General features: G+C 49.4%; 8 protein-coding genes and 3 long non-coding RNA genes across 14 annotated transcripts; all 11 read left to right on the forward strand.

Moving 5' to 3' along the window:
• The first annotated feature begins 348 nt into the window (after positions 1-348).
• LOC109737714 (dihydropyrimidinase-like) lies at positions 349-2005 on the forward strand. Its single transcript, XM_073503248.1, has 8 exons — positions 349-436; positions 717-804; positions 877-955; positions 1183-1270; positions 1363-1403; positions 1501-1553; positions 1660-1816; positions 1900-2005. The coding sequence occupies exons 1-8, from the start codon at positions 391-393 to the stop codon at positions 1996-1998; spliced, it is 651 nt and encodes a 216-aa protein (XP_073359349.1). The 5' UTR covers positions 349-390; the 3' UTR covers positions 1999-2005.
• Positions 2006-2969: 964 nt separating this feature from the next.
• On the forward strand, positions 2970-3806 carry LOC109737722 (dihydropyrimidinase-like). The gene is made up of 5 exons (XM_073503843.1): positions 2970-3078; positions 3171-3211; positions 3309-3361; positions 3468-3624; positions 3708-3806. The coding sequence occupies exons 1-5, from the start codon at positions 2985-2987 to the stop codon at positions 3804-3806; spliced, it is 444 nt and encodes a 147-aa protein (XP_073359944.1). The 5' UTR covers positions 2970-2984.
• Positions 3807-4777: 971 nt separating this feature from the next.
• LOC141026530 (dihydropyrimidinase-like) lies at positions 4778-5636 on the forward strand. The gene is made up of 5 exons (XM_073503249.1): positions 4778-4886; positions 4979-5019; positions 5117-5169; positions 5276-5432; positions 5516-5636. Exons 1-5 carry the CDS (start codon positions 4793-4795, stop codon positions 5612-5614), a joined length of 444 nt encoding a protein of 147 aa, XP_073359350.1. The 5' UTR covers positions 4778-4792; the 3' UTR covers positions 5615-5636.
• Positions 5637-6250: 614 nt separating this feature from the next.
• On the forward strand, positions 6251-7393 carry LOC141026531 (uncharacterized). 2 transcript variants are annotated; one of them, XR_012188763.1, is made up of 5 exons: positions 6251-6496; positions 6607-6694; positions 6787-6977; positions 7084-7240; positions 7324-7393. It is a non-coding gene; the product is annotated as an uncharacterized lncRNA (long non-coding RNA). The 2 variants fall into 2 exon arrangements; XR_012188762.1 differs by lacking the exon at positions 6251-6496 and having other exon boundaries at positions 6550-6694.
• A 665-nt stretch (positions 7394-8058) lies between these two features.
• On the forward strand, positions 8059-9201 carry LOC141026532 (uncharacterized). Of its 2 annotated transcripts, XR_012188765.1 has the most exons (5): positions 8059-8304; positions 8415-8502; positions 8595-8785; positions 8892-9048; positions 9132-9201. It is a non-coding gene; the product is annotated as an uncharacterized lncRNA (long non-coding RNA). The 2 variants fall into 2 exon arrangements; XR_012188764.1 differs by lacking the exon at positions 8059-8304 and having other exon boundaries at positions 8358-8502.
• A 662-nt stretch (positions 9202-9863) lies between these two features.
• Positions 9864-11009, forward strand: LOC141026533 (uncharacterized). 2 transcript variants are annotated; one of them, XR_012188767.1, is made up of 5 exons: positions 9864-10112; positions 10223-10310; positions 10403-10593; positions 10700-10856; positions 10940-11009. It is a non-coding gene; the product is annotated as an uncharacterized lncRNA (long non-coding RNA). The 2 variants fall into 2 exon arrangements; XR_012188766.1 differs by lacking the exon at positions 9864-10112 and having other exon boundaries at positions 10141-10310.
• Positions 11010-12024: 1015 nt separating this feature from the next.
• Positions 12025-12853, forward strand: LOC141026534 (dihydropyrimidinase-like). The gene is made up of 5 exons (XM_073503250.1): positions 12025-12118; positions 12211-12251; positions 12349-12401; positions 12508-12664; positions 12748-12853. The coding sequence occupies exons 1-5, from the start codon at positions 12025-12027 to the stop codon at positions 12844-12846; spliced, it is 444 nt and encodes a 147-aa protein (XP_073359351.1). The 3' UTR covers positions 12847-12853.
• Positions 12854-13844: 991 nt separating this feature from the next.
• Positions 13845-14681, forward strand: LOC141026948 (dihydropyrimidinase-like). Its single transcript, XM_073503844.1, has 5 exons — positions 13845-13953; positions 14046-14086; positions 14184-14236; positions 14343-14499; positions 14583-14681. Exons 1-5 carry the CDS (start codon positions 13860-13862, stop codon positions 14679-14681), a joined length of 444 nt encoding a protein of 147 aa, XP_073359945.1. The 5' UTR covers positions 13845-13859.
• A 987-nt stretch (positions 14682-15668) lies between these two features.
• LOC141026949 (dihydropyrimidinase-like) lies at positions 15669-16490 on the forward strand. Its single transcript, XM_073503845.1, has 5 exons — positions 15669-15762; positions 15855-15895; positions 15993-16045; positions 16152-16308; positions 16392-16490. The coding sequence occupies exons 1-5, from the start codon at positions 15669-15671 to the stop codon at positions 16488-16490; spliced, it is 444 nt and encodes a 147-aa protein (XP_073359946.1).
• A 998-nt stretch (positions 16491-17488) lies between these two features.
• On the forward strand, positions 17489-18325 carry LOC141026950 (dihydropyrimidinase-like). The gene is made up of 5 exons (XM_073503846.1): positions 17489-17597; positions 17690-17730; positions 17828-17880; positions 17987-18143; positions 18227-18325. The coding sequence occupies exons 1-5, from the start codon at positions 17504-17506 to the stop codon at positions 18323-18325; spliced, it is 444 nt and encodes a 147-aa protein (XP_073359947.1). The 5' UTR covers positions 17489-17503.
• Positions 18326-19258: 933 nt separating this feature from the next.
• LOC109756293 (dihydropyrimidinase-like) lies at positions 19259-20133 on the forward strand. The gene is made up of 5 exons (XM_073503847.1): positions 19259-19405; positions 19498-19538; positions 19636-19688; positions 19795-19951; positions 20035-20133. Exons 1-5 carry the CDS (start codon positions 19312-19314, stop codon positions 20131-20133), a joined length of 444 nt encoding a protein of 147 aa, XP_073359948.1. The 5' UTR covers positions 19259-19311.
• Positions 20134-23392: the final 3259 nt, after the last annotated feature.

Below are 23392 nucleotides of genomic sequence, written 5' to 3' on the forward strand. Positions count from 1 at the left end.
TGCAAACATGTACAGCAACTAAACATGTTCAGCAACATGCGTAAACAGCTCCTAAGCTACTCTATGCACATCGACTTTGTCATTCCAGTGAACGGGAACTTGACTGCGGGCTTGGAATCCTACGAACACAAAGCAGAAAAGGCTGCTATGGACTATGGATTTCACATGGCCATTACCAAGTGGAATGATGAGGTTTCGAGGGAAATGGAAGTGATGGTCAAGGAACATGGTGGGTGCATACTCTCTTCTGCATTCTTGGACTATTCTGTTCATGACGAACATCCTCGGTGCCAAATTTTCTCTTCTTTTCTGCAGTTGGAAGGCGAGGCAACTTCACGGGAAATTCGATTAGCAAAATTCGTCAATACAACGTTGTATGTTGTTCATGTGATGAGTACTGATGCAATGGAAGAGATTGCCAAGGCTAAAAGAGAAGGTATGGTGCCTGGCCATTTGGTTCAAACAAGTTCCTCATCAATGCAAATTAAGACAGAGTTATTTTATGAACATTTACTTTCAGAACATTGGCTAGTTTCGGCTTTGTACAAAAAAAATCAGGACTGGGTCGGTCCCAGAATAACTTGTTGGGGCTTCAGAACTAAGTGGTCCCACGGGATTGATAATACCCCAAATCTAAGTACTAAGTTGATTTAAATTTTCAACGCGTGTCAAATTGTGAAACAAACTATAAGTTGATGTAAGCTCAAACTTTGCAGGTCAGAGAGTCATCGGGGAACCTGTGGTATCTGGGCTAGTCCTTGATGATTCTTGGCTTTGGGATCCTGACTTTGCAACTGCTTCAAAGTAAATAGAACACACACAATCAGTATATGTTTATGTAGCTGTGGTTCCTCTTATTTCATATCTTGCTTCTAGGTATGTGATGAGTCCTCCAATCCGAGAAGCAGGGCATAATAAAGCACTTCAAGCTGCTCTTTCATCAGGAATATTACAGGTGACACGCTTGAATCCAGAATCCCACCTTAATTTCCTGAAGTGTGAAGTTGTGGAGTCCTTAAAATAAAGCGCTTCAAGCTGGTGTTTAGCCTCTGCTTGAAGATTGTTCGAGGCGGTAAATTATAAAAGGAATATTATTTTCTGAAAATATTGTTTGTTCGTGTCTACTATGGAGATGGAAACATCTCTTGAATAAGCACCGAACTATTCTTTGTTCCTATGCAGCTTGTGGGAACTGATCATTGCACCTTCAATTCCACTCAGAAAGCTTTTGGTTCTGATGATTTCAGGAAGATTCCCAATGGCGTAAATGGTAAGCCATAGGGCTTGAACAAAGGAAACTGTGTTGTGTCATTGCAAATGGAAGCTGGCTAAGGCATCTCTCTTTTCATTACTTGATCCCAGGTATTGAAGAAAGGATGCATATAATTTGGGATAGCATGGTGGTAAGTTTTGATTTCAAATGTTGTTTTTCGTGATGGGTACTAAGTTGGTTCCATTGCCGGTATTTCTGTTTTCTGACTTCATTCAATATATGTACAGGAGACCGGCAAGATCACAGTCACCGATTATGTGAGAGTGACAAGCACAGAATGGTAGTGCAGAAATTCTATAGCTACATCAAAACAAAATCAGAAAAACAAAACAAGAAGCAAACAGTTTTAAAGTATAATGATGCATACTACTCTCTAATCTTCTCAGTGCCAAGATCTTCAACATATACCCTCGCAAAGGAGCAATCCTCGAGGGATCTGATGCAGACATCATCATCCTGAACCCCAAGAGGAGCTTCGCGATGGGCACGCGCACACACCATTCGAGGTCCGACACGAACGTGTACGAGGGCAGAAAAGGAAAGGTTGGCTCCCCACAACTCACAACTATTAATCCGACATAATACTCGATATCCAACCTGTGGATGTTTCTGTCTGATTGGTGTAGGGAATGGTAGAGGTGACCATCTCAAGAGGGCGAGTGGTGTGGGAGGATGGCTTGAACAAAGGAAACTGTGTTTTGTCATTGCAAATGGAAGCTGGCTAAGGCATCTCTCCGGCGAACACGACACGCGGGATCGTACAGCAGAAGTTGGATTCTGGGCGCGTCCAGAAGCGGATCGCTGGCCGATCCTGAGCGTCTCGGTCTCCCAGTCCACGTCCTTCAAGTCGCCGACTCCTGATATGATTTTCTGTATGACCTTGTGTAATAACTATTGTGTATGAACTTGCGTTACTTACTACTGAAAGGGGAGTAGCGCCTGTCGAGACCCCATGCGTGTCCAGAAGGGTACAATTGTGTATGAACTTGCATTACTTACTACTGAAAGGGGAGCAGCACCTGTCGAGACCCTGTGCGTGTCCAGAAGGGGGTCGCCGTCGGATCGGGGTCGTGATCGCCGGCGTATCTTTATCGGGATCGCGGCCCCGTCACCTCGCCCGATCCCACAGCAGATAGCCGCCTCCTGCAAGCGCGGCGGCGAAGGTTTGGATCGGCCGCGGAGGGGATGTAGGGGTGGATCGGCCGCGGAGGGGCGTAGGGGTGGATCGGCCGCGGCACCGGAATGGATCGGCCGGGGAGGGGGAGTAGGGGTGGATCGGGCGTGCGGTGGGGTGAGATCGGGCGTTCGAAGGTCTGGTCGGCGGCGGAGATCGATCTGCTCTGGGCGAGCGGGTTTTTTTGGCAAAGGTTTTTTGGCACAGATGGGATGATGACGAAAAAACAACGGCGGTTGGGGGATGACGAAAATAAACCAGCGAAAATAAACCGCGCGGACTATTCACCAACTGCTCCACTAGGAGTAGATTACAGGTGACACGCTTGAATCCAGAATCCCACCTTAATTTCCTGAAGTGTGAAGTTGTGGAGTCCTTAAAATAAAGCGCTTCAAGCTGGTGTTTAGCCTCTGCTTGAAGATTGTTCGAGGCGGTAAATTATAAAAGGTATATTATTTTCTGAAAATATTGTTTGTTCGTGTCTACTATGGAGATGGAAACATCCCTTGAATAAGCACCGAACTGTTCTTTGTTCCTATGGAACTTGTGGGAACTGATCATTGCACCTTCAATTCCACTCAGAAAGCTTTCGGTTCTGATGATTTCAGGAAGATTCCCAATGGCGTAAATGGTAAGCCATAGGGCTTGAACAAAGGAAACTGTGTTGTGTCATTACAAATGGAAGCTGGCTAAGGCATCTCTCTTTTCATTACTTGATCCCAGGTATTGAAGAAAGGATGCATATAATTTGGGATAGCATGGTGGTAAGTTTTGATTTCAAATGTTGTTTTTCGCGATGGGTACTAAGTTGGTTCCATTGCCGGTATTTCTGTTTTCTGACTTCATTCAATATATGTACAGGAGACCGGCAAGATCACAGTCACCGATTATGTGAGAGTGACAAGCACAGAATGGTAGTGCAGAAATTCTATAGCTACATCAAAACAAAATCAGAAAAACAAAACAAGAAGCAAACAGTTTTAAAGTATAATGATGCATACTACTCTCTAATCTTCTCAGTGCCAAGATCTTCAACATATACCCTCGCAAAGGAGCAATCCTCGAGGGATCTGATGCAGACATCATCATCCTGAACCCCAAGAGGAGCTTCGCGATGGGCACGCGCACACACCATTCGAGGTCCGACACGAACGTGTACGAGGGCAGAAAAGGAAAGGTTGGCTCCCCACAACTCACAACTATTAATCCGACATAATACTCGATATCCAACCTGTGGATGTTTCTGTCTGATTGGTGTAGGGAATGGTAGAGGTGACCATCTCAAGAGGGCGAGTGGTGTGGGAGGATGGCTTGAACAAAGGAAACTGTGTTTTGTCATTGCAAATGGAAGCTGGCTAAGGCATCTCTCCGGCGAACACGACACGCGGGATCGTACAGCAGAAGTTGGATTCTGGGCGCGTCCAGAAGCGGATCGCTGGCCGATCCTGAGCGTCTCGGTCTCCCAGTCCACGTCCTTCAAGTCGCCGACTCCTGATATGATTTTCTGTATGACCTTGTGTAATAACTATTGTGTATGAACTTGCGTTACTTACTACTGAAAGGGGAGTAGCGCCTGTCGAGACCCCATGCGTGTCCAGAAGGGTACAATTGTGTATGAACTTGCATTACTTACTACTGAAAGGGGAGCAGCACCTGTCGAGACCCTGTGCGTGTCCAGAAGGGGGTCGCCGTCGGATCGGGGTCGTGATCGCCGGCGTATCTTTATCGGGATCGCGGCCCCGTCACCTCGCCCGATCCCACAGCAGATAGCCGCCTCCTGCAAGCGCGGCGGCGAAGGTTTGGATCGGCCGCGGAGGGGATGTAGGGGTGGATCGGCCGCGGAGGGGCGTAGGGGTGGATCGGCCGCGGCACCGGAATGGATCGGCCGGGGAGGGGGAGTAGGGGTGGATCGGGCGTGCGGTGGGGTGAGATCGGGCGTTCGAAGGTCTGGTCGGCGGCGGAGATCGATCTGCTCTGGGCGAGCGGGTTTTTTTGGCAAAGGTTTTTTGGCACAGATGGGATGATGACGAAAAAACAACGGCGGTTGGGGGATGACGAAAATAAACCAGCGAAAATAAACCGCGCGGACTATTCACCAACTGCTCCACTAGGAGTAGATTACAGGTGACACGCTTGAATCCAGAATCCCACCTTAATTTCCTGAAGTGTGAAGTTGTGGAGTCCTTAAAATAAAGCGCTTCAAGCTGGTGTTTAGCCTCTGCTTGAAGATTGTTCGAGGCGGTAAATTATAAAAGGTATATTATTTTCTGAAAATATTGTTTGTTCGTGTCTACTATGGAGATGGAAACATCCCTTGAATAAGCACCGAACTGTTCTTTGTTCCTATGGAACTTGTGGGAACTGATCATTGCACCTTCAATTCCACTCAGAAAGCTTTCGGTTCTGATGATTTCAGGAAGATTCCCAATGGCGTAAATGGTAAGCCATAGGGCTTGAACAAAGGAAACTGTGTTGTGTCATTACAAATGGAAGCTGGCTAAGGCATCTCTCTTTTCATTACTTGATCCCAGGTATTGAAGAAAGGATGCATATAATTTGGGATAGCATGGTGGTAAGTTTTGATTTCAAATGTTGTTTTTCGCGATGGGTACTAAGTTGGTTCCATTGCCGGTATTTCTGTTTTCTGACTTCATTCAATATATGTACAGGAGACCGGCAAGATCACAGTCACCGATTATGTGAGAGTGACAAGCACAGAATGGTAGTGCAGAAATTCTATAGCTACATCAAAACAAAATCAGAAAAACAAAACAAGAAGCAAACAGTTTTAAAGTATAATGATGCATACTACTCTCTAATCTTCTCAGTGCCAAGATCTTCAACATATACCCTCGCAAAGGAGCAATCCTCGAGGGATCTGATGCAGACATCATCATCCTGAACCCCAAGAGGAGCTTCGCGATGGGCACGCGCACACACCATTCGAGGTCCGACACGAACGTGTACGAGGGCAGAAAAGGAAAGGTTGGCTCCCCACAACTCACAACTATTAATCCGACATAATACTCGATATCCAACCTGTGGATGTTTCTGTCTGATTGGTGTAGGGAATGGTAGAGGTGACCATCTCAAGAGGGCGAGTGGTGTGGGAGGATGGCTTGAACAAAGGAAACTGTGTTTTGTCATTGCAAATGGAAGCTGGCTAAGGCATCTCTCCGGCGAACACGACACGCGGGATCGTACAGCAGAAGTTGGATTCTGGGCGCGTCCAGAAGCGGATCGCCGGCCGATCCTGAGCGTCTCGGTCTCCCAGTCCACGTCCTTCAAGTCGCCGACTCCTGATATGATTTTCTGTATGACCTTGTGTAATAACTATTGTGTATGAACTTGCGTTACTTACTACTGAAAGGGGAGCAGCGCCTGTCGAGACCCCATGCGTGTCCAGAAGGGTACAATTGTGTATGAACTTGCATTACTTACTACTGAAAGGGGAGCAGCACCTGTCGAGACCCTGTGCGTGTCCAGAAGGGGGTCGCCGTCGGATCGGGGTCGTGATCGCCGGCGTAACTTTATCGGGATCGCGGCCCCGTCACCTCGCCCGATCCCACAGCAGATAGCCGCCTCCTGCAAGCGCGGCGGCGAAGGTTTGGATCGGCCGCGGAGGGGACGTAGGGGTGGATCGGCCGCGGAGGGGCGTAGGGGTGGATCGGCCGCGGCACCGGAATGGATCGGCCGGGGAGGGGGAGTAGGGGTGGATCGGGCGTGCGATGGGGTGAGATCGGGCGTTCGAAGGTCTGGTCGGCGGCGGAGATCGATCTGCTCTGGGCGAGCGGGTTTTTTTGGCAAAGGTTTTTTGGCACAGATGGGATGATGACGAAAAAACAACGGTGGTTGGGGGATGACGAAAATAAACCAGCGAAAATAAACCGCGCGGACTATTCACCAACTGCTCCATTAGGAGTAGATTACAGGTGACACGCTTGAATCCAGAATCCCACCTTAATTTCCTGAAGTGTGAAGTTGTGGAGTCCTTAAAATAAAGCGCTTCAAGCTGGTGTTTAGCCTCTGCTTGAAGATTGTTCGAGGCGGTAAATTATAAAAGGTATATTATTTTTTGAAAATATTGTTTGTTCGTGTCTACTATGGAGATGGAAACATCCCTTGAATAAGCACCGAACTGTTCTTTGTTCCTATGCAGCTTGTGGGAACTGATCATTGCACCTTCAATTCCACTCAGAAAGCTTTCGGTTCTGATGATTTCAGGAAGATTCCCAATGGCGTAAATGGTAAGCCATAGGGCTTGAACAAAGGAAACTGTGTTGTGTCATTACAAATGGAAGCTGGCTAAGGCATCTCTCTTTTCATTACTTGATCCCAGGTATTGAAGAAAGGATGCATATAATTTCGGATAGCATGGTGGTAAGTTTTGATTTCAAATGTTGTTTTTCGCGATGGGTACTAAGTTGGTTCCATTGCCGGTATTTCTGTTTTCTGACTTCATTCAATATATGTACAGGAGACCGGCAAGATCACAGTCACCGATTATGTGAGAGTGACAAGCACAGAATGGTAGTGCAGAAATTCTATAGCTACATCAAAACAAAATCAGAAAAACAAAACAAGAAGCAAACAGTTTTAAAGTATAATGATGCATACTACTCTCTAATCTTCTCAGTGCCAAGATCTTCAACATATACCCTCGCAAAGGAGCAATCCTCGAGGGATCTGATGCAGACATCATCATCCTGAACCCCAAGAGGAGCTTCGCGATGGGCACGCGCACACACCATTCGAGGTCCGACACGAACGTGTACGAGGGCAGAAAAGGAAAGGTTGGCTCCCCACAACTCACAACTATTAATCCGACATAATACTCGATATCCAACCTGTGGATGTTTCTGTCTGATTGGTGTAGGGAATGGTAGAGGTGACCATCTCAAGAGGGCGAGTGGTGTGGGAGGATGGCTTGAACAAAGGAAACTGTGTTTTGTCATTGCAAATGGAAGCTGGCTAAGGCATCTCTCCGGCGAACACGACACGCGGGATCGTACAGCAGAAGTTGGATTCTGGGCGCGTCCAGAAGCGGATCGCCGGCCGATCCTGAGCGTCTCGGTCTCCCAGTCCACGTCCTTCAAGTCGCCGACTCCTGATATGATTTTCTGTATGACCTTGTGTAATAACTATTGTGTATGAACTTGCGTTACTTACTACTGAAAGGGGAGCAGCGCCTGTCGAGACCCCATGCGTGTCCAGAAGGGTACAATTGTGTATGAACTTGCATTACTTACTACTGAAAGGGGAGCAGCACCTGTCGAGACCCTGTGCGTGTCCAGAAGGGGGTCGCCGTCGGATCGGGGTCGTGATCGCCGGCGTAACTTTATCGGGATCGCGGCCCCGTCACCTCGCCCGATCCCACAGCAGATAGCCGCCTCCTGCAAGCGCGGCGGCGAAGGTTTGGATCGGCCGCGGAGGGGACGTAGGGGTGGATCGGCCGCGGAGGGGCGTAGGGGTGGATCGGCCGCGGCACCGGAATGGATCGGCCGGGGAGGGGGAGTAGGGGTGGATCGGGCGTGCGATGGGGTGAGATCGGGCGTTCGAAGGTCTGGTCGGCGGCGGAGATCGATCTGCTCTGGGCGAGCGGGTTTTTTTGGCAAAGGTTTTTTGGCACAGATGGGATGATGACGAAAAAACAACGGTGGTTGGGGGATGACGAAAATAAACCAGCGAAAATAAACCGCGCGGACTATTCACCAACTGCTCCATTAGGAGTAGATTACAGGTGACACGCTTGAATCCAGAATCCCACCTTAATTTCCTGAAGTGTGAAGTTGTGGAGTCCTTAAAATAAAGCGCTTCAAGCTGGTGTTTAGCCTCTGCTTGAAGATTGTTCGAGGCGGTAAATTATAAAAGGTATATTATTTTTTGAAAATATTGTTTGTTCGTGTCTACTATGGAGATGGAAACATCCCTTGAATAAGCACCGAACTGTTCTTTGTTCCTATGCAGCTTGTGGGAACTGATCATTGCACCTTCAATTCCACTCAGAAAGCTTTCGGTTCTGATGATTTCAGGAAGATTCCCAATGGCGTAAATGGTAAGCCATAGGGCTTGAACAAAGGAAACTGTGTTGTGTCATTACAAATGGAAGCTGGCTAAGGCATCTCTCTTTTCATTACTTGATCCCAGGTATTGAAGAAAGGATGCATATAATTTCGGATAGCATGGTGGTAAGTTTTGATTTCAAATGTTGTTTTTCGCGATGGGTACTAAGTTGGTTCCATTGCCGGTATTTCTGTTTTCTGACTTCATTCAATATATGTACAGGAGACCGGCAAGATCACAGTCACCGATTATGTGAGAGTGACAAGCACAGAATGGTAGTGCAGAAATTCTATAGCTACATCAAAACAAAATCAGAAAAACAAAACAAGAAGCAAACAGTTTTAAAGTATAATGATGCATACTACTCTCTAATCTTCTCAGTGCCAAGATCTTCAACATATACCCTCGCAAAGGAGCAATCCTCGAGGGATCTGATGCAGACATCATCATCCTGAACCCCAAGAGGAGCTTCGCGATGGGCACGCGCACACACCATTCGAGGTCCGACACGAACGTGTACGAGGGCAGAAAAGGAAAGGTTGGCTCCCCACAACTCACAACTATTAATCCGACATAATACTCGATATCCAACCTGTGGATGTTTCTGTCTGATTGGTGTAGGGAATGGTAGAGGTGACCATCTCAAGAGGGCGAGTGGTGTGGGAGGATGGCTTGAACAAAGGAAACTGTGTTTTGTCATTGCAAATGGAAGCTGGCTAAGGCATCTCTCCGGCGAACACGACACGCGGGATCGTACAGCAGAAGTTGGATTCTGGGCGCGTCCAGAAGCGGATCGCCGGCCGATCCTGAGCGTCTCGGTCTCCCAGTCCACGTCCTTCAAGTCGCCGACTCCTGATATGATTTTCTGTATGACCTTGTGTAATAACTATTGTGTATGAACTTGCGTTACTTACTACTGAAAGGGGAGCAGCGCCTGTCGAGACCCCATGCGTGTCCAGAAGGGTACAATTGTGTATGAACTTGCATTACTTACTACTGAAAGGGGAGCAGCACCTGTCGAGACCCTGTGCGTGTCCAGAAGGGGGTCGCCGTCGGATCGGGGTCGTGATCGCCGGCGTAACTTTATCGGGATCGCGGCCCCGTCACCTCGCCCGATCCCACAGCAGATAGCCGCCTCCTGCAAGCGCGGCGGCGAAGGTTTGGATCGGCCGCGGAGGGGACGTAGGGGTGGATCGGCCGCGGAGGGGCGTAGGGGTGGATCGGCCGCGGCACCGGAATGGATCGGCCGGGGAGGGGGAGTAGGGGTGGATCGGGCGTGCGATGGGGTGAGATCGGGCGTTCGAAGGTCTGGTCGGCGGCGGAGATCGATCTGCTCTGGGCGAGCGGGTTTTTTTGGCAAAGGTTTTTTGGCACAGATGGGATGATGACGAAAAAACAACGGTGGTTGGGGGATGACGAAAATAAACCAGCGAAAATAAACCGCGCGGACTATTCACCAACTGCTCCATTAGGAGTAGATTACAGGTGACACGCTTGAATCCAGAATCCCACCTTAATTTCCTGAAGTGTGAAGTTGTGGAGTCCTTAAAATAAAGCGCTTCAAGCTGGTGTTTAGCCTCTGCTTGAAGATTGTTCGAGGCGGTAAATTATAAAAGGTATATTATTTTCTGAAAATATTGTTTGTTCGTGTCTACTATGGAGATGGAAACATCCCTTGAATAAGCACCGAACTGTTCTTTGTTCCTATGCAGCTTGTGGGAACTGATCATTGCACCTTCAATTCCACTCAGAAAGCTTTCGGTTCTGATGATTTCAGGAAGATTCCCAATGGCGTAAATGGTAAGCCATAGGGCTTGAACAAAGGAAACTGTGTTGTGTCATTACAAATGGAAGCTGGCTAAGGCATCTCTCTTTTCATTACTTGATCCCAGGTATTGAAGAAAGGATGCATATAATTTCGGATAGCATGGTGGTAAGTTTTGATTTCAAATGTTGTTTTTCGCGATGGGTACTAAGTTGGTTCCATTGCCGGTATTTCTGTTTTCTGACTTCATTCAATATATGTACAGGAGACCGGCAAGATCACAGTCACCGATTATGTGAGAGTGACAAGCACAGAATGGTAGTGCAGAAATTCTATAGCTACATCAAAACAAAATCAGAAAAACAAAACAAGAAGCAAACAGTTTTAAAGTATAATGATGCATACTACTCTCTAATCTTCTCAGTGCCAAGATCTTCAACATATACCCTCGCAAAGGAGCAATCCTCGAGGGATCTGATGCAGACATCATCATCCTGAACCCCAAGAGGAGCTTCGCGATGGGCACGCGCACACACCATTCGAGGTCCGACACGAACGTGTACGAGGGCAGAAAAGGAAAGGTTGGCTCCCCACAACTCACAACTATTAATCCGACATAATACTCGATATCCAACCTGTGGATGTTTCTGTCTGATTGGTGTAGGGAATGGTAGAGGTGACCATCTCAAGAGGGCGAGTGGTGTGGGAGGATGGCTTGAACAAAGGAAACTGTGTTTTGTCATTGCAAATGGAAGCTGGCTAAGGCATCTCTCCGGCGAACACGACACGCGGGATCGTACAGCAGAAGTTGGATTCTGGGCGCGTCCAGAAGCGGATCGCCGGCCGATCCTGAGCGTCTCGGTCTCCCAGTCCACGTCCTTCAAGTCGCCGACTCCTGATATGATTTTCTGTATGACCTTGTGTAATAACTATTGTGTATGAACTTGCGTTACTTACTACTGAAAGGGGAGCAGCGTCTGTCGAGACCCCATGCGTGTCCAGAAGGGTACAATTGTGTATGAACTTGCATTACTTACTACTGAAAGGGGAGCAGCACCTGTCGAGACCCTGTGCGTGTCCAGAAGGGGGTCGCCGTCGGATCGGGGTCGTGATCGCCGGCGTAACTTTATCGGGATCGCGGCCCCGTCACCTCGCCCGATCCCACAGCAGATAGCCGCCTCCTGCAAGCGCGGCGGCGAAGGTTTGGATCGGCCGCGGAGGGGACGTAGGGGTGGATCGGCCGCGGAGGGGCGTAGGGGTGGATCGGCCGCGGCACCGGAATGGATCGGCCGGGGAGGGGGAGTAGGGGTGGATCGGGCGTGCGATGGGGTGAGATCGGGCATTCGAAGGTCTGGTCGGCGGCGGAGATCGATCTGCTCTGGGCGAGCGGGTTTTTTTGGCAAAGGTTTTTTGGCACAGATGGGATGATGACGAAAAAACAACGGTGGTTGGGGGATGACGAAAATAAACCAGCGAAAATAAACCGCGCGGACTATTCACCAACTGCTCCATTAGGAGTAGATTACAGGTGACACGCTTGAATCCAGAATCCCACCTTAATTTCCTGAAGTGTGAAGTTGTGGAGTCCTTAAAATAAAGCGCTTCAAGCTGGTGTTTAGCCTCTGCTTGAAGATTGTTCGAGGCGGTAAATTATAAAAGGTATATTATTTTCTGAAAATATTGTTTGTTCGTGTCTACTATGGAGATGGAAACATCCCTTGAATAAGCACCGAACTGTTCTTTGTTCCTATGCAGCTTGTGGGAACTGATCATTGCACCTTCAATTCCACTCAGAAAGCTTTCGGTTCTGATGATTTCAGGAAGATTCCCAATGGCGTAAATGGTAAGCCATAGGGCTTGAACAAAGGAAACTGTGTTGTGTCATTACAAATGGAAGCTGGCTAAGGCATCTCTCTTTTCATTACTTGATCCCAGGTATTGAAGAAAGGATGCATATAATTTGGGATAGCATGGTGGTAAGTTTTGATTTCAAATGTTGTTTTTCGCGATGGGTACTAAGTTGGTTCCATTGCCGGTATTTCTGTTTTCTGACTTCATTCAATATATGTACAGGAGACCGGCAAGATCACAGTCACCGATTATGTGAGAGTGACAAGCACAGAATGGTAGTGCAGAAATTCTATAGCTACATCAAAACAAAATCAGAAAAACAAAACAAGAAGCAAACAGTTTTAAAGTATAATGATGCATACTACTCTCTAATCTTCTCAGTGCCAAGATCTTCAACATATACCCTCGCAAAGGAGCAATCCTCGAGGGATCTGATGCAGACATCATCATCCTGAACCCCGAGAGGAGCTTCGCGATGGGCACGCGCACACACCATTCGAGGTCCGACACGAACGTGTACGAGGGCAGAAAAGGAAAGGTTGGCTCCCCACAACTCACAACTATTAATCCGACATAATACTCGATATCCAACCTGTGGATGTTTCTGTCTGATTGGTGTAGGGAATGGTAGAGGTGACCATCTCAAGAGGGCGAGTGGTGTGGGAGGATGGCTTGAACAAAGGAAACTGTGTTTTGTCATTGCAAATGGAAGCTGGCTAAGGCATCTCTCCGGCGAACACGACACGCGGGATCGTACAGCAGAAGTTGGATTCTGGGCGCGTCCAGAAGCGGATCGCCGGCCGATCCTGAGCCTCTCGGTCTCCCAGTCCACGTCCTTCAAGTCGCCGACTCCTGATATGATTTTCTGTATGACCTTGTGTAATAACTATTGTGTATGAACTTGCGTTACTTACTACTGAAAGGGGAGCAGCGGCTGTCGAGACCCTGTGCGTGTCCAGAAGGGTACAATTGTGTATGAACTTGCATTACTTACTACTGAAAGGGGAGCAGCGCCTGTCGAGACCCTGTGCGTGTCCAGAAGGGGTTCGCCGTCGGATCGCTGTCGTGATCGCCGGCGTATCTTTATCGGGATCGCGGCCCCGTCACCTCGCCCGATCCCACAGCAGATAGCCGCCTCCTACAAGCGCGGCGGCGAAGGTTTGGATCGGCCGCGGAGGGGGCATAGGGGTGGATCGGCCGCCGAGGGGGCGTAAGGGTGGATCGGCCGCCGAGGGGGCGCAGGGGTGGATCGGCCGCGGCACCGGAATGGATCAGCCGGGGAGGGGGAGTAGGGGTGGATCGGGCGTGCGATGGGGTGAGATCGGGCGTTCGAAGGTCTGGTCGGCGGCGGAGATCGATCTGCTCTGGGCGAGCGGGTTTTTTTGGCAAAGGCTTTTTGGCACAGATGGGATGATGACAAAAAAAACGATGGTTGGGGGATGACGAAAATAAACCAGCGAAAATAAACCGCGCGGACTATTCACCAACTGCTCCATTAGGAGTAGATTACAGGTGACACGCTTGAATCCAGAATCCCACCTTAATTTCCTGAAGTGTGAAGTTGTGTAGTCCTTAAAATAAAGCGCTTCAAGCTGGTGTTTAGCCTCTGCTTGAAGATTGTTCGAGGCGGTAAATTATAAAAGGAATATTATTTTCTGAAAATATTGTTTGTTCGTGTCTACTATGGAGATGGAAACATCTCTTGAATAAGCACCGAACTATTCTTTGTTCCTATGCAGCTTGTGGGAACTGATCATTGCACCTTCAATTCCACTCAGAAAGCTTTTGGTTCTGATGATTTCAGGAAGATTCCCAATGGCGTAAATGGTAAGCCATAGGGCTTGAACAAAGGAAACTGTGTTGTGTCATTGCAAATGGAAGCTGGCTAAGGCATCTCTCTTTTCATTACTTGATCCCAGGTATTGAAGAAAGGATGCATATAATTTGGGATAGCATGGTGGTAAGTTTTGATTTCAAATGTTGTTTTTCGTGATGGGTACTAAGTTGGTTCCATTGCCGGTATTTCTGTTTTCTGACTTCATTCAATATATGTACAGGAGACCGGCAAGATCACAGTCACCGATTATGTGAGAGTGACAAGCACAGAATGGTAGTGCAGAAATTCTATAGCTACATCAAAACAAAATCAGAAAAACAAAACAAGAAGCAAACAGTTTTAAAGTATAATGATGCATACTACTCTCTAATCTTCTCAGTGCCAAGATCTTCAACATATACCCTCGCAAAGGAGCAATCCTCGAGGGATCTGATGCAGACATCATCATCCTGAACCCCAAGAGGAGCTTCGCGATGGGCACGCGCACACACCATTCGAGGTCCGACACGAACGTGTACGAGGGCAGAAAAGGAAAGGTTGGCTCCCCACAACTCACAACTGTTAATCCGACATAATACTCGATATCCAACCTGTGGATGTTTCTGTCTGATTGGTGTAGGGAATGGTAGAGGTGACCATCTCAAGAGGGCGAGTGGTGTGGGAGGATGGCTTGAACAAAGGAAACTGTGTTTTGTCATTGCAAATGGAAGCTGGCTAAGGCATCTCTCCGGCGAACACGACACGCGGGATCGTACAGCAGAAGATGGATTCTGGGCGCGTCCAGAAGTGGATCGCTGCCCGATCCTGAGCGTCTCGGTCTCCCAGTCCACGTCCTTCAAGTCGCCAACTCCTGATATGATTTTCTGTATGACCTTGTGTAATAACTATTGTGTATGAACTTGCGTTACTTACTACTGAAAGGGGAGCAGCGCCTGTCGAGACCCTGTGCGTGTTCAGAAGGGTACAATTGTGTATGAACTTGCATTACTTACTACTGAAAGGGGAGCAGCGCCTGTCGAGACCCTGTGCGTGTCCAGAAGGGGGTCGCCGTCGGATCGGGGTCGTGATCGCCGGCGTATCTTTATCGGGATCGCGGCCCTGTCACCTTGCCCGATCCCATAGCAGATAGCCGCTTCCTGCAAGCGCGGCGGCGAAGGTTTGGATCGGCCGCGGAGGGGGCATAGGGGTGGATCGGCCGCGGAGGGGGCGTAGGGGTGGATCGGCCGCGGCACCGGAATGGATCGGCCGGGGAGGGGGAGTAGGGGTGGATCGGGCGTGCGATGGGGTGAGATCGGGCGTTCGAAGGTCTGGTCGGCGGCGGAGATCGATCTGCTCTGGGCGAGCGGGTTTTTTTGGCAAAGGTTTTTTGGCACAGATGGGATGATGACGAAAAAACAACGGTGGTTGGGGGATGACGAAAATAAACCAGCGAAAATAAACCGCGCGGACTATTCACCAACTGCTCCATTAGGAGTATATTACAGGTGACACGCTTGAATCCAGAATCCCACCTTAATTTCCTGAAGTGTGAAGTTGTGGAGTCCTTAAAATAAAGCGCTTCAAGCTGGTGTTTAGCCTCTGCTTGAAGATTGTTCGAGGCGGTAAATTATAAAAGGTATATTATTTTCTGAAAATATTGTTTGTTCGTGTCTACTATGGAGATGGAAACATCCCTTGAATAAGCACCGAACTGTTCTTTGTTCCTATGCAGCTTGTGGGAACTGATCATTGCACCTTCAATTCCACTCAGAAAGCTTTCGGTTCTGATGATTTCAGGAAGATTCCCAATGGCGTAAATGGTAAGCCATAGGGCTTGAACAAAGGAAACTGTGTTGTGTCATTACAAATGGAAGCTGGCTAAGGCATCTCTCTTTTCATTACTTGATCCCAGGTATTGAAGAAAGGATGCATATAATTTGGGATAGCATGGTGGTAAGTTTTGATTTCAAATGTTGTTTTTCGCGATGGGTACTAAGTTGGTTCCATTGCCGGTATTTCTGTTTTCTGACTTCATTCAATATATGTACAGGAGACCGGCAAGATCACAGTCACCGATTATGTGAGAGTGACAAGCACAGAATGGTAGTGCAGAAATTCTATAGCTACATCAAAACAAAATCAGAAAAACAAAACAAGAAGCAAACAGTTTTAAAGTATAATGATGCATACTACTCTCTAATCTTCTCAGTGCCAAGATCTTCAACATATACCCTCGCAAAGGAGCAATCCTCGAGGGATCTGATGCAGACATCATCATCCTGAACCCCGAGAGGAGCTTCGCGATGGGCACGCGCACACACCATTCGAGGTCCGACACGAACGTGTACGAGGGCAGAAAAGGAAAGGTTGGCTCCCCACAACTCACAACTATTAATCCGACATAATACTCGATATCCAACCTGTGGATGTTTCTGTCTGATTGGTGTAGGGAATGGTAGAGGTGACCATCTCAAGAGGGCGAGTGGTGTGGGAGGATGGCTTGAACAAAGGAAACTGTGTTTTGTCATTGCAAATGGAAGCTGGCTAAGGCATCTCTCCGGCGAACACGACACGCGGGATCGTACAGCAGAAGTTGGATTCTGGGCGCGTCCAGAAGCGGATCGCCGGCCGATCCTGAGCCTCTCGGTCTCCCAGTCCACGTCCTTCAAGTCGCCGACTCCTGATATGATTTTCTGTATGACCTTGTGTAATAACTATTGTGTATGAACTTGCGTTACTTACTACTGAAAGGGGAGCAGCGGCTGTCGAGACCCTGTGCGTGTCCAGAAGGGTACAATTGTGTATGAACTTGCATTACTTACTACTGAAAGGGGAGCAGCGCCTGTCGAGACCCTGTGCGTGTCCAGAAGGGGTTCGCCGTCGGATCGCTGTCGTGATCGCCGGCGTATCTTTATCGGGATCGCGGCCCCGTCACCTCGCCCGATCCCACAGCAGATAGCCGCCTCCTACAAGCGCGGCGGCGAAGGTTTGGATCGGCCGCGGAGGGGGCATAGGGGTGGATCGGCCGCCGAGGGGGCGTAAGGGTGGATCGGCCGCCGAGGGGGCGCAGGGGTGGATCGGCCGCGGCACCGGAATGGATCAGCCGGGGAGGGGGAGTAGGGGTGGATCGGGCGTGCGATGGGGTGAGATCGGGCGTTCGAAGGTCTGGTCGGCGGCGGAGATCGATCTGCTCTGGGCGAGCGGGTTTTTTTGGCAAAGGCTTTTTGGCACAGATGGGATGATGACAAAAAAAACGATGGTTGGGGGATGACGAAAATAAACCAGCGAAAATAAACCGCGCGGACTATTCACCAACTGCTCCATTAGGAGTAGATTACAGGTGACACGCTTGAATCCAGAATCCCACCTTAATTTCCTGAAGTGTGAAGTTGTGTAGTCCTTAAAATAAAGCGCTTCAAGCTGGTGTTTAGCCTCTGCTTGAAGATTGTTCGAGGCGGTAAATTATAAAAGGAATATTATTTTCTGAAAATATTGTTTGTTCGTGTCTACTATGGAGATGGAAACATCTCTTGAATAAGCACCGAACTATTCTTTGTTCCTATGCAGCTTGTGGGAACTGATCATTGCACCTTCAATTCCACTCAGAAAGCTTTTGGTTCTGATGATTTCAGGAAGATTCCCAATGGCGTAAATGGTAAGCCATAGGGCTTGAACAAAGGAAACTGTGTTGTGTCATTGCAAATGGAAGCTGGCTAAGGCATCTCTCTTTTCATTACTTGATCCCAGGTATTGAAGAAAGGATGCATATAATTTGGGATAGCATGGTGGTAAGTTTTGATTTCAAATGTTGTTTTTCGTGATGGGTACTAAGTTGGTTCCATTGCCGGTATTTCTGTTTTCTGACTTCATTCAATATATGTACAGGAGACCGGCAAGATCACAGTCACCGATTATGTGAGAGTGACAAGCACAGAATGGTAGTGCAGAAATTCTATAGCTACATCAAAACAAAATCAGAAAAACAAAACAAGAAGCAAACAGTTTTAAAGTATAATGATGCATACTACTCTCTAATCTTCTCAGTGCCAAGATCTTCAACATATACCCTCGCAAAGGAGCAATCCTCGAGGGATCTGATGCAGACATCATCATCCTGAACCCCAAGAGGAGCTTCGCGATGGGCACGCGCACACACCATTCGAGGTCCGACACGAACGTGTACGAGGGCAGAAAAGGAAAGGTTGGCTCCCCACAACTCACAACTGTTAATCCGACATAATACTCGATATCCAACCTGTGGATGTTTCTGTCTGATTGGTGTAGGGAATGGTAGAGGTGACCATCTCAAGAGGGCGAGTGGTGTGGGAGGATGGCTTGAACAAAGGAAACTGTGTTTTGTCATTGCAAATGGAAGCTGGCTAAGGCATCTCTCCGGCGAACACGACACGCGGGATCGTACAGCAGAAGATGGATTCTGGGCGCGTCCAGAAGTGGATCGCTGCCCGATCCTGAGCGTCTCGGTCTCCCAGTCCACGTCCTTCAAGTCGCCAACTCCTGATATGATTTTCTGTATGACCTTGTGTAATAACTATTGTGTATGAACTTGCGTTACTTACTACTGAAAGGGGAGCAGCGCCTGTCGAGACCCTGTGCGTGTTCAGAAGGGTACAATTGTGTATGAACTTGCATTACTTACTACTGAAAGGGGAGCAGCGCCTGTCGAGACCCTGTGCGTGTCCAGAAGGGGGTCGCCGTCGGATCGGGGTCGTGATCGCCGGCGTATCTTTATCGGGATCGCGGCCCTGTCACCTTGCCCGATCCCATAGCAGATAGCCGCTTCCTGCAAGCGCGGCGGCGAAGGTTTGGATCGGCCGCGGAGGGGGCATAGGGGTGGATCGGCCGCGGAGGGGGCGTAGGGGTGGATCGGCCGCGGCACCGGAATGGATCGGCCGGGGAGGGGGAGTAGGGGTGGATCGGGCGTGCGATGGGGTGAGATCGGGCGTTCGAAGGTCTGGTCGGCGGCGGAGATTGATCTGCTCTGGGCGAGCGGGTTTTTTTTGGCAAAGGCTTTTTGGCACAGATGGGATGATGACGAAAAAAATGATGGTTGGGGGATGACGAAAATAAACCAGCGAAAATAAACCGCGCGGACTATTCACCAACTGCTCCATTAGGAGTAGATTACAGGTGACACGCTTGAATCCAGAATCCCACCTTAATTTCCTGAAGTGTGAAGTTGTGTAGTCCTTAAAATAAAGCGCTTCAAGCTGGTGTTTAGCCTCTGCTTGAAGATGGTTCAAGGCGGTAAATTATAAAAGGAATATTATTTTCTGAAAATATTGTTTGTTCGTGTCTACTATGGAGATGGAAACATGTCTTGAATAAGCACCGAACTGTTCTTTGTTCCTATGCAGCTTGTGGGAACTGATCATTGCACCTTCAATTCCACTCAGAAAGCTTTTGGTTCTCATGATTTCAGGAAGATTCCCAATGGCGTAAATGGTAAGCCATAGGGCTTGAACAAAGGAAACTGTGTTGTGTCATTGCAAATGCAAGCTGGCTAAGGCATCTCTCTTTTCATTACTTGATCCCAGGTATTGAAGAAAGGATGCATATAATTTGGGATAGCATGGTGGTAAGTTTTGATTTCAAATGTTGTTTTTCGTGATGGGTACTAAGTTTGTTCCATTGCCGGTATTTCTGTTTTCTGACTTCATTCAATATATGTACAGGAGACCGGCAAGATCACAGTCACCGATTATGTGAGAGTGACAAGCATAGAATGGTAGTGTAGAAATTCAATAGCTACATCAAAACAAAATCAGAAAAACAAAACAAGAAGCAAACAGTTTTAAAGTATAATGATGCATACTACTCTCTAATCTTCGCAGTGCCAAGATCTTCAACATATACCCTCGCAAAGGAGCAATCCTCGAGGGATCTGATGCAGAGATCATCATCCTGAACCCCAAGAGGAGCTTCGCGATGGGCACGCGCACACACCATTCGAGGTCCGACACGAACGTGTACGAGGGCAGAAAAGGAAAGGTTGGCTCCCCACAACTCACAACTATTAATCCGACATAATACTCGATATCCAACCTGTGGATGTTTCTGTCTGATTGGTGTAGGGAATGGTAGAGGTGACCATCTCAAGAGGGCGAGTGGTGTGGGAGGATGGCTTGAACAAAGGAAACTGTGTTTTGTCATTGCAAATGGAAGCTGGCTAAGGCATCTCTCCGGCGAACACGACACGCGGGATCGTACAGCAGAAGTTGGATTCTGGGCGCGTCCAGAAGTGGATCGCCGCCCGATCCTGAGCGTCTCGGTCTCCCAGTCCACGTCCTTCAAGTCGCCGACTCCTGATATGATTTTCTGTATGACCTTGTGTAATAACTATTGCGTATGAACTTGCGTTACTTACTACTGAAAGGGGAGCAGCGCCTGTCGAGACCCTGTGCGTGTTCAGAAGGGTACAATTGTGTATGAACTTGCATTACTTACTACTGAAAGGGGAGCAGCGCCTGTCGAGACCCTGTGCGTGTCCAGAAGGGGGTCGCCGTCGGATCGGGGTCGTGATCGCCGGCGTATCTTTATCGGGATCGCGGCCCCGTCACCTCGCCCGATCCCACATCAGATAGCCGCCTCCTGCAAGCGCGGCGGCGAAGGTTTGGATCGGCCGCTGAGGGGGCATTGGGGTGAATCGGCCGCGGAGGGGGCGTAGGGGTGGATCGGCCACGGCACCGGAATGGATCGGCCGGGGAGGGGGAGTAGGGGTGGATCGGGCGTGCGATGGGGTGAGATCGGGCGTTCGAAGGTCTGGTCGGTGGAGGAGATCGATCTGCTCTGGGCGAGCGGGTTTTTTTGGCAAAGGTTTTTTGGCACAGATGGGATGATGACAAAAAAAACAGTTGTTGGGGGATGACGAAAATAAACCAGCGAAAATAAACCGCGCGGATTATTCACCAACTGCTCCATTAGGAGTAGAGATGTACATGGGTACTTGACGTTTGAGGTTTGAGTGGCTCATTTTTTTTAGTAAACCTCCCAAAAATGTGTGTGCCCGCATTTTAAGTATACTAGTAGAACGCATGTGCATTGCTATAGACTACAATGCATATAAGTGAATCAAACAATTCATTAAGGTGGTCTTCAAAGTTGAAGCTCATTTCTTTCTCATACATCCGGGCATGCTCGGACATCAAATGGGAGGCTAATAGGCTCCCCAAAATTCAATCGTCTAGATAATCCGGACTCCCCCAAATCCAGACCATATGTGGGGAAGAAATGTGATTGTCCCGACTATCCATTATGTTATCTTCGACATGTGGGCCCAACACAAAAACCCACCCCACGACGTGCCCTTTCTTTTTTCTTGTCGTACCCTTCCCTTCCCGCTCGGTTTCCTCTCCTAGAGATACATTTCTCGCTGGAGTGCTCTCTTCTAAAATCGGATGACGCCCACCTCACCTTCGCCATGGCGCCCTCTCTCCTTCACACCGTATTTCTCCACGGGCCGTCAAGGAGGAGTCCCCCATCAACCACCCCACTCTCTGCCCTGATCCCCTGCCCTATGTTCGTGTCGATCCGCCACCCGCTCCGCTCTCCGCCCTGATCCCCTCCCTCACAGGGAATGTGGTTGTCCGGACTATCCATCATGTTATCTCCAACACTTGGCTCAACACGAAAACCCCACCCCACGACTCACCCTTTCCTTTTTCTGCCGCGTGGGGATAAGACCGAGTCCCCCCCTCTCCTCCTCGTCAGCTCCCTGAGATATTTTCCCCCGCACGATCCCCCTCACTGCCCCGCTCCCCTGGCCTATAGGCCACACCCGACCGAACCCTATCCCCATATCCCCCCAGATCCACCCACGACCCCCACTCTCTCCCTCATTTCTCCCTCCCCACTCGCCTGGATCGGGGAGGAGCCCGATCCCACGCCTCCGCCGCCGGCGCCCATCCCCGGCGCGGCCCCAGCCGCGCCTCCCGACACCACCGCCAGCCTCTCCGTCTCCTCCCGCACGGAGCCCGCCCCCTCGACACGAGCTGGATCGGGGGCTCGACCTCGCGGCGCCCCGAGCCCCGACGCAACAACGTCGCCGCTCACGCTCACCACCAACTCGTCGGCGTCGCTTCCCCGTCCGCCTCCCCGAGCCCACTGCCACCTCCCTATGCTCCACTGTGAGCCCCGTCCGCCCTCCTCTCTCTCCCCCGTCGTCGGTTCAGTGGCCGTCGCCGCCTGACCGAGTGCCCGCCGCACCGGATTGCTCCCTGCTCTACTCGTCGCGTCGTCGTTGCACCCCACGCCGCCCGCAGCTCACGACCGTCGCCGAGCGCGGCTGCCGCAACTGCTGCTCGCCGCGCGGCCGCCCCCTGGTCGGCCCTCCGCCCATGCCCGTGCGCCCACCGGTGGCCTCGCCGGAGGTCGCGCCCGGCCGCCGGAGCATGAGCCGCCCCTGGTGCCATCCGTGCCCAGGTCCGGCCTCCATGGGCGCCCGCTCCCCGGCACCCGCACGCCCGCGCCCGTTAAGCCACCCGCCCCGAATGGCCTCCGGTGCCACTTACACGTGGGGCCCAGCCCCTAAAAATGAAAATAAAATTGTTTAAAAAAGAATTAAAAGTAATAATAATTAAAATTAATTAATTAGCTTAATTAATCCCGTTAATTAACCTAATTAACTTATTAACGAATTAAACTGTTAATTAGTGTTAGTCAATGACAACCGGGACCCACGTGCTAGTTTGACCAGTCAAACAGACTGTTGACTGATGACATCATGCTGACACAGTAATGGCTTTTATCTATTTAACTTAATTCTGTTATTTCCGAAAATGAGTTAAAACTTTGGTAAATCATAGAAAATAATCCGTAGCTCGGATGAAAACGTTTTATACAAGAAAGTTGCTCAGAACGACGAGACGAATCCGAATGCGCTGCCCGTTCATCTGTCACATGCCCCTAGCATAGCGAACATGGAACTTTTCCCCTCCGGTTTTTCTGTCCGAAAATGCCTAACTCCGAGAAAACTTTCCCGGATGTTTCCCCCTTTGTCGGTAGCGTGTAGTGCCACGTTAGAAACACGCCTAGTGCTGCTTATTGCTTGTCATGCATCTGTTTGCCCTGTATTTACTGTTTCTTCCCCTTCTTCTCTCCGGTAGACCCCGAGACCGATGCCGATGCCCCTGTGATCGACTACGTCACCGACGACCCCTCCTTCTCGCCTGAGCAACCAGGCAAGCCCCCCCCTTTGATCACCCCAATATCGCCCATTCCATTCTCTCATGCTTGCATTAGATTTTGCTACTGTATTTGATTGCTCCTATTTTGATGCATAGCCTGCTTTTGTAACCTGCTTATTGTTACCTACATGCTTATCCTAAACTGCTTAGTATAGGTTGGATAGTGATCCATCAGTGACCCCCACCTTGTCCTTGTTGCCCCTGCTTCATCATCGACGACTCGATCAACGTGATCGACGACCAGAGC

The sequence above is a fragment of the Aegilops tauschii genome, chromosome 7, assembly GCF_002575655.3.
Source record: "Aegilops tauschii subsp. strangulata cultivar AL8/78 chromosome 7, Aet v6.0, whole genome shotgun sequence".
Classification (NCBI taxonomy): Eukaryota; Viridiplantae; Streptophyta; class Magnoliopsida; order Poales; family Poaceae; genus Aegilops; species Aegilops tauschii.

Bases quoted from the DNA above. Each gene is read 5' to 3' on its own strand.
- LOC109756293 (XM_073503847.1), top strand. From the start codon at position 19,312: ATGCAGCTTGTGGGAACTGATCATTGCACCTTCAATTCCACTCAGAAA. The intron at 19,539-19,635 runs GTAAGTTTTGAT...ATATATGTACAG, and splicing joins TAATTTGGGATAGCATGGTG to GAGACCGGCAAGATCACAGT. The intron at 19,689-19,794 runs GTAGTGTAGAAA...TAATCTTCGCAG, and splicing joins AGAGTGACAAGCATAGAATG to TGCCAAGATCTTCAACATAT.
- LOC109737714 (XM_073503248.1), top strand. From the start codon at position 391: ATGAGTACTGATGCAATGGAAGAGATTGCCAAGGCTAAAAGAGAAG. The intron at 805-876 runs GTAAATAGAACA...TCTTGCTTCTAG, and splicing joins GACTTTGCAACTGCTTCAAA to GTATGTGATGAGTCCTCCAA. The intron at 1,271-1,362 runs GTAAGCCATAGG...ACTTGATCCCAG, and splicing joins GATTCCCAATGGCGTAAATG to GTATTGAAGAAAGGATGCAT.
- LOC109737722 (XM_073503843.1), top strand. From the start codon at position 2,985: ATGGAACTTGTGGGAACTGATCATTGCACCTTCAATTCCACTCAGAAA. The intron at 3,079-3,170 runs GTAAGCCATAGG...ACTTGATCCCAG, and splicing joins GATTCCCAATGGCGTAAATG to GTATTGAAGAAAGGATGCAT. The intron at 3,362-3,467 runs GTAGTGCAGAAA...TAATCTTCTCAG, and splicing joins AGAGTGACAAGCACAGAATG to TGCCAAGATCTTCAACATAT.
- LOC141026534 (XM_073503250.1), top strand. From the start codon at position 12,025: ATGCAGCTTGTGGGAACTGATCATTGCACCTTCAATTCCACTCAGAAA. The intron at 12,252-12,348 runs GTAAGTTTTGAT...ATATATGTACAG, and splicing joins TAATTTGGGATAGCATGGTG to GAGACCGGCAAGATCACAGT. The intron at 12,402-12,507 runs GTAGTGCAGAAA...TAATCTTCTCAG, and splicing joins AGAGTGACAAGCACAGAATG to TGCCAAGATCTTCAACATAT.
- LOC141026949 (XM_073503845.1), top strand. From the start codon at position 15,669: ATGCAGCTTGTGGGAACTGATCATTGCACCTTCAATTCCACTCAGAAA. The intron at 15,896-15,992 runs GTAAGTTTTGAT...ATATATGTACAG, and splicing joins TAATTTGGGATAGCATGGTG to GAGACCGGCAAGATCACAGT. The intron at 16,046-16,151 runs GTAGTGCAGAAA...TAATCTTCTCAG, and splicing joins AGAGTGACAAGCACAGAATG to TGCCAAGATCTTCAACATAT.
- LOC141026530 (XM_073503249.1), top strand. From the start codon at position 4,793: ATGGAACTTGTGGGAACTGATCATTGCACCTTCAATTCCACTCAGAAA. The intron at 5,020-5,116 runs GTAAGTTTTGAT...ATATATGTACAG, and splicing joins TAATTTGGGATAGCATGGTG to GAGACCGGCAAGATCACAGT. The intron at 5,170-5,275 runs GTAGTGCAGAAA...TAATCTTCTCAG, and splicing joins AGAGTGACAAGCACAGAATG to TGCCAAGATCTTCAACATAT.
- LOC141026948 (XM_073503844.1), top strand. From the start codon at position 13,860: ATGCAGCTTGTGGGAACTGATCATTGCACCTTCAATTCCACTCAGAAA. The intron at 13,954-14,045 runs GTAAGCCATAGG...ACTTGATCCCAG, and splicing joins GATTCCCAATGGCGTAAATG to GTATTGAAGAAAGGATGCAT. The intron at 14,087-14,183 runs GTAAGTTTTGAT...ATATATGTACAG, and splicing joins TAATTTGGGATAGCATGGTG to GAGACCGGCAAGATCACAGT.
- LOC141026950 (XM_073503846.1), top strand. From the start codon at position 17,504: ATGCAGCTTGTGGGAACTGATCATTGCACCTTCAATTCCACTCAGAAA. The intron at 17,731-17,827 runs GTAAGTTTTGAT...ATATATGTACAG, and splicing joins TAATTTGGGATAGCATGGTG to GAGACCGGCAAGATCACAGT. The intron at 17,881-17,986 runs GTAGTGCAGAAA...TAATCTTCTCAG, and splicing joins AGAGTGACAAGCACAGAATG to TGCCAAGATCTTCAACATAT.